This window comes from Centroberyx affinis, unplaced genomic scaffold (assembly GCF_046629955.1).
Source record: "Centroberyx affinis isolate AG114_WGS23_722 - 3 ecotype Tasmania unplaced genomic scaffold, CSIRO-AGI_Caff_v1 ptg003948l_1, whole genome shotgun sequence".
NCBI lineage: Eukaryota > Metazoa > Chordata > Actinopteri > Beryciformes > Berycidae > Centroberyx > Centroberyx affinis.
This window is the reverse complement of record NW_027281773.1, coordinates 262,962-270,000: the sequence shown is the minus strand read 5'-3', so window position 1 is coordinate 270,000 and position 7,039 is coordinate 262,962. Positions and strand designations below refer to the sequence as shown.

The 7,039-nt window shown below is 44.2% G+C and overlaps 1 protein-coding gene across 2 annotated transcripts in view; it reads left to right on the top strand.

The window, feature by feature from the left end:
- The window catches only part of prox1a (prospero homeobox 1a), a 28,170-nt gene extending 24,475 nt beyond the window's left edge, over positions 1 to 3,695 (top strand). For both annotated transcript variants that reach the window (XM_071541761.1, XM_071541760.1), the window contains one exon: positions 1,245 to 3,695. In XM_071541761.1, the coding sequence (XP_071397862.1) occupies positions 1,245 to 1,430 (186 nt within the window). In that variant the 3' untranslated portion in view covers positions 1,431 to 3,695. The remainder of the gene's footprint in view (positions 1 to 1,244) is intronic.
- The last annotated feature ends 3,344 nt before the right edge of the window (positions 3,696 to 7,039 follow it).

Genomic DNA, 7,039 nt, shown 5'->3' with positions numbered 1-7,039 from the left:
AGTGCGCACTGTCAGGCGTTTGGGCAAGCTGCTGCTGCTGTATATGTGTGTGTGTATGTGTGTGTTTGTGTGTGTGTGTGTGTGTGTGTGTGTGTGTGTGTGTGTGTGCGTGCGTGTCAAGGGAGGCGGGCAGGGAGACAGTCAGCATTATCCAAGCAGGTGACCCCTGAAGGCTGCGTCGCCCCGGAGCTCTGAGTGGAGGAGAGCGGGAGAGAGACTCAGCCAAATACACCAGGGTAGCCAGGGTAGTGTGTGTGTGTGTGTGTGTGTGTGTGTGTGCGTGCACGCAGCAAGCGTTTGTGTAGAGCTCTGTCACAGTACAGGATGTGTCATCTCCTTGGCTCAAGGAGGTGTGTGCGCTGGTGTGTGCGCTCAGGCGTGCGTGTGTGTGTGCCCATGTGTGTGAGTGTGTGTGTGACAGAGTGTTGGCTTGGGGGAAGGTGTCACAGATCTTTGCCAGACTAATCATCTCCATGGTGTCGGTGAGCGCTGCTGTCAGGGACACTAAAGAGGCAGCGTGTCGCCCCGTTCCCAAAGCATTTAGTACTTCCTCTTTCGCCAGCGCCGCTCGGCTCCGCTCTCTTGTTTGGTCACAGATTTTACAGTCGATTCATAAAGACGTCACCGGTCCCCAGGCGTGTGTGTGTGTGTGTGCGTGCATGTGTGTGTGTTGAGAGGGTGCAAGAGGTGTGAGAGACCTGAGAATTCACAAGAAGTGACTTTTCTCAGGCTGCCACTTTGATTGGCTTTTAAGGAAGTAGCGACTCAGTAGACAAGTGATTTATCGCTTTACACACAGAAACCTTTCAGGTTCTTTAAAGAACCATTCCTGCACTCCTTTGCTTAGACACCTGCATTGTGTTTCTGTTTATCTGCCCTTGTATAGCCTCAGTTGCAATTGCACAATATATATTATGTAGGGGTTTGTTTATTTTCCACATTTATGCCATCACCCACCATCCAATAACAATTGGATATAACAAGAATTAAGAAGTTTTTAATATCCTAAAGGACCATATATGGTTGTTTGGGATATTTTCAGTTCCAGTTTGCACCTTTAGTTTTCTGTGTGTCCGATATTCTACAAATGAACACTTAACGATGTTGGGAATAATGCGGAAAAAAGACCGCAAAATAAAATGGGTGTCACAGGTTAACGTGCAAGAAAAAAGGTATATTCAAAAATAATGAGGGGGGAAAAACGTTGGTGCTTGCTGAACTGATTCCTTGTGGTCTCGATGCAGGTGCCGGAACGGTTCCTGGAGGTTGCTCAGATCACGCTGAGGGAGTTCTTCAACGCCATCGTGGCCGGCAAAGACGTGGACCCGTCCTGGAAGAAGGCCATCTACAAGGTCATCTGCAAGCTGGACAGCGAGGTCCCCGAGATCTTCAAGTCCCCCAACTGTCTCCAAGAGCTTCTACACGAGTAACCTTACCGATCTCTCCCTCCTCCTCCTCCTCCTCCTCCTCGCTCGACGCTTTGTGCTTTTTTTTAATTTTCTCTGATTTCACAACGATATTCTCTTTTATTTTGTTTTTTCCTTTTCCCTACTCAACTCTTGATTTCCTGTTTTTTTTTTTTTTTGTTTGAATGTATGAAAGTTATGAAGTAGCATTCCCGATCTGAAGCCCCTGTGGCAGTTCCTAAATGACCTAGCTATTGTGTTGTTGTTATTACTACAATGATTATCACCATGATTATTATTTGTTTTTGTTTTTCTATGATTCTGCTGATCTGAAGAGACTCTGATCCTTATTGGGTGCTTTTTTGGACTGTGTGAACCCTCATCCGTTTGCCCCCGTTATATGATCAACACTAACTAAGCCCTCCTGGCGTGGAAGGAGTCTCCCTGAGTTACCGCTTACACTGCTAAGAACATAGGCCGGGTTCCCAAAAGACTTTGCCCGTGGCACCCAGGGGTGTCTGTCCCTCCGATCCAGCGGGTGTCCTTCCCCGATGAACTGTCCCCGCGGTGCAAAGCGGGTGCCCAATAGACTGTGCTACTGAAGATGTCCCAAAGAGGACAACCACAGACACACACACATGCACACACACTCACACACACACACATACATTGCCTACTGAGGTTATTGACTGGACTTGTGGTACTGGTCTGTACTGGTGTATGAGACTAGGACTGGTTTCAATTAGCTACTGAGCTCTACCATGTTTTGAAGTGTGTTTTACCTGCGAGTAGGGCATTGTGTTTATTGGGTGTACATTATTATTTTGATGATTATTATTCCTGTTGTTTATGATTATTATTATTATTATTTGTCATCATTGCTTGCTAAAGATTGGCACTTCGAGATTTGTTTGTCCCTTGACGACGTTACAGAAAAAAAATAAATTATTATTATTAATATTATTCCAAAAGAGTTTAGATTCTCTAATACTTTGCCCCCCATTCCCCAATCTCTCACTGTATTTTGGTTGCTCCACAGCTGAAGTGGATTTTTCTTTTTTTTTCCTTTTCTTTTTTTTTTTAATTGGTGGTGGTGGTTGGGGAGGGGGGCAGCAGGCAAACAGCTGGGAAATATTTCAGTCATTTTTTTGACGTATGGATCAGAACGGGCTTCTCCATTAGCCTGTAGTGACGAGCTCAGCCTGCGCAGGACCAGACCGCTTCAGCACAAGTCAGATATAATGATGCTGGAGTGAACTTAGATAGGCTGCAAGAGCACATCAAGCAAGCGTCACAGAAGTGTAGAAGCTTGTGTGGTTACTGATACGCAAAAATAGTCGGTCTTCATAGGTTGAGCACACGCACAATGTGACCTTTGGGGCACGTGGCGCTTCAAGACAGCAGGTTGTGGCTTGCCGTCGTTTCGAGGCCAAATTTCCGAAGCCACTCCAGCTTTGAAATAGCAACAGAGGACAGACATGTAAACCGCTCACACTGAAAGAGCCATCCGCTAAATCATTACTTCCTTCATCCACTTATCTAGTCAGGATTGGTGGTGTTGGATTGATTGGTTGAACGTACCCAGTAATGGCTGCGTAGTGAGTTTTTTTATAGCTGCTTTCACCACAAAACTCCTGTGTGAGATGAAGTCAGCCTGTTTACACGACAGGTTTTCATTGTGATTAACCTAAATAAAGTATAAATTACACTATGAAGTTTTTTCAATAGCAGTTGATACTTGAATATATATCGGAATACAGTGGCAATCTAAAATACAGTCTCGCTGAAACAATAGATAGATTATGGAATACAAATCAAGGTGGGCAGAGAGAGGTGGATATACACTGATACACAGGCGTTAATTAATTCTGCTTCAAGTGGAACTCTCCACACACACACACACACACACACACACACACACTGCTCCTTCCCAGCATGCTCACCTGCCTTTTGAGTGATCTGCTCCTCTCTCTCGACAATACGAGGTCGGAGGTGAGCACTCACCCCAGGGGGAGATGGAGAAGCTCTCAGCACTACAAAGAGCAGGGACAAAGGCACAGAGCGAGGAGAAGCGAAACGCACCTGAATCCCTCCGCTCTGCTCCTCCGTCCCGCACCGGCAGGCTTTAGATCGCAAATCCACCCATGATGTGATTCCGCTGAAGCCACTGTGCCCGGTTTTGTCAAAACTGTCAGAAACGCCATTCCTTTTTCAGTTCTACCTGCGCGATTCTTATCCCAGATTTTCCACTTGAGTTGACTGTACATGTATATCTGGTGTGTTGTTACTTTGATCTGCCCTCTCTCAGGCTTTGTTTGTGATAATGCGTTTTAAGAAGTGGTTAGTGTTAGCTGCCCTTTGATGAGGTAAGTTTGAAGCACTGAAAGAACACGCATACTCTGTGTGTGTGTGTGTGTGTGTGTGTGTGTGTGTAGTGGGTGGGTGGGGGGGGTTGCGTGCAAGCTGGCCATTGCCCTAGCCTTGGCGATATCAGCTTTTCGTGTGTGTGTGTGCGTGTGTATGCATGTGTGTGTCACAAAAGATCAAACGGGGCAGGTTGCTTAACCTGCTGACTTGTATAGGCGAGACAAAGCGCCAGACAAAAGGAGGTAGAGAAAGACAGAGAGCTACTCCCTTCATTATAACCCCCCCTCCCCATCCCCCACCGCCCCCCCTCCACTCCCTGGACAGTGTTTCTTCTTAAGATCCTCGGCCCTGAGAGAGGGAGCCGGACACATTTCTCATTGAAGGATGGGCTCGGCCCTGTCTCAGAGTCTCAAAGCACCAGCCAACGGCTCTAAAGAGCCACAAACAAAGGAGAAAGGAAGGACACTTTTATCTGATGCACAGATTATTATCGCTCCCCGCCCCGCCCTCCCCCCACCCTGCAACCCCGCCCGAAAGTTAAAGAGTTCCTGCGCCTAAAAAGATTAATTCAGGATAATGAGGACTTATGTGCAAAAAAAGGATTAGCAAGACCTTAATACCGCGTTGCAAATATTTTTGTCGAGTTTTCCTTTTCTGGGGTTGTTTGATTTTTAGGATAACATTATTGAAATACATATATAGCCTTTTTTAAGAATTGTAAAATATAAATCTATGGGAAAAAAATATATACTGTAGTGAAAATTCTTTGGAAGGCGCTGTTTGAAATTGTTTCCTAAAAAAAAAAAAAATCTTGAGGTTATTTTTAGTGACGGCTTTGTTTAAATCTGTATTCTGAATAAGAATAAGTGATTGTTGGTAGAATAGGAGCAGTAGTTGTAGGTTTTTTGCGGGTTTTGTGAACAGTTTTCATTTGGTTTCTTTACATTTTTGTATCGTGCTGAATGGCTGTCTTCTCGAGATCGAAAAAAAAAAGACTTGGAATCAGTTTTCAGAGAGTATGAAATATTGTTGTTGCTACTGTAAATACTGTCAGGATGAAACGAAGAATAGTCCTAATAGGTGTACAGTTTTCTATTATCACTCAGAGTGCTAGAGAGGGGCGAGAGTGGTTAAAAAAAAGACGGGGGAAAAAGGAGAGATGACCCACTCTCTCCGACTGGTCTCAAAAACCACTCTTGCCGAACCCACAGAGGAGAGGCTTTTTTTTTTCTTTTTTTTTTTTCTTGTTAGTTTGTTTTCAACTCCCTGCCACGCCTTTAACGGAGGTCTGCTCCCCGTCGGCAGTGCCCTTGAAGTTGCACCAGCATCCGTTTCTTTCATTTTTTGCTGACGGAACGACGCAGTAGCCGGTCGGGTAATGATGATGTCATGGAGCGGCCCGGCTGGCAGTGGATCCGGCCTCGTCCAAAAAACAAGGGCGGACGCCGGCGTAGCTGTAGATGAGAGCCGGGACAGGCCTAAGAGACAGGAACTCATTGTCATCATAAGACCAGTGTCATGGAAGGGGCACGGCCCTGCGCTCGCATTGTTGTACACAGCGAAAGTGATTCATACCCTGTTTCACCGGGGCTCAGACAGAGGGGGAAAGTTTGGACTTTCTGTACGCTTTTGCATTTTAAGTGTGTGTGTGTGTGTATGTGTGTGTGTGTGTGAGACAGCGATTATGAGAACCTGTGAACCAGTGAGTGACACAATTCTCAACACTGTGGCCCCTCCCCCACCCCTGGGAGTACCATCCTGACATGTAAATGATTCTCATTAAGCGTTGGCAACGTGTGTGTTTGGTGTGTGTGTGTGTGTGTGTGTGTGTGTGCGTGCGTGCGTGTGTGTGCGTTGTGATAATTTCCTCTGATCCATTTTCTGACCTGTTTGAAAGGGGGTTTTGTTTCTCAGTGGTTTCAGTAGTAGTTTTTTTTTTTTTTTTTTATTTCTTTGCTCCTCTTTTTGTAAATATCAATGACGTGGACTTACAGTGATAAATACTGCCTTTGTATTACTTAGCAATATGTTATGTACATAGTGTTTTGTTGATGCTTTTTGTATGACATTATTATTCAATTCTAGTGCAGTAATTCCAACTGGAACGGCCATGTTCAAATACAGTCTGAATAGTTACAAACAGAGGTTGTAAAATAAAACTCATGACATGGCTGCTTTGAGCTTTTTTTTCTGTTAATGGTGTCTATTTGTCTTGCAGATTTTGTGTAATTTATTGGTTTAATTTATCCTAATTTATTTGATGTTGTTTTCTTTTGTTTTTCAAACAGGGAAGGCTGTACTGCATTTCATTAAGTAGAACCAACGTTAAAGATTTTAATCCTATCTACCTAAAAGTGAATTTAAAAAAAAAAAAAATAGTATTCTAGCGCACTCATTCAATTCAGAGAAATGATAAATGGAGATCTTGGCAGCTAAATGGAACTGGAAGACAGTAAACAGGTTGTTATGTTTTGTTCCGGCGCGGGGCCGAGGGTGGGCTAGAAAGTTGAAACTAGTTTGAAGCATTTTTTTGTATTTTCTCTCCAGATTTTTTCCCCCTGTATTGCTTTGGCCCAGCCCACAGATACAACCAGTAGTCAAATTGCCTTTCGTGCCTTCACCCTCTATGAACTGAATGTATGTGCAGTATATATGCAAGCTTGTGCAAAATGATTAAAAAAAATGGAAATAAAAATGAAAAAGAGAATAGAAAATGTCCTCTGTTCATACTTTATTGATACAATTATGATCTTCCTCAGTGTGTGTGTGTGTGTGTGTGTGTGTGTGTGTGTGTGTGATGGGGGGGGTATCAAACTGATTTAAATTAGTTAAGAGGGGGAAAAAGGATAAATGTATGCTGTTCTGAAAGTAAAAATAGATTTTTATTCGTAAAGATGGTTGTTTGCCTTATGATAATCACCGACTGGAGGTATTTTTATTTATCGCTACATCACTGATTTCAATGCATGCATTTGCTGTCTAATATTCTGTCCAGTCAGACTGTGTCGGAGCAGTCCTGTGCTCTCTGAGTGATTAAACAGACTGATGAGGGGTTTGGCTGCGGAGCGCCGGCCTCCCATCCCAGCTCTCTCCACAGGCATCACAGACGACTGCAGATGCCGTCTCATCAGGCTAAATGCAACAATCACCGTACTCAGCAACAGACAGGGACACACACACACACACACACACACACAAAATCATCTTTTCATCTTACATCATTGGAGCTGAATAAAGAAAATAAATCAGAGGTTGGTAATGCTAAG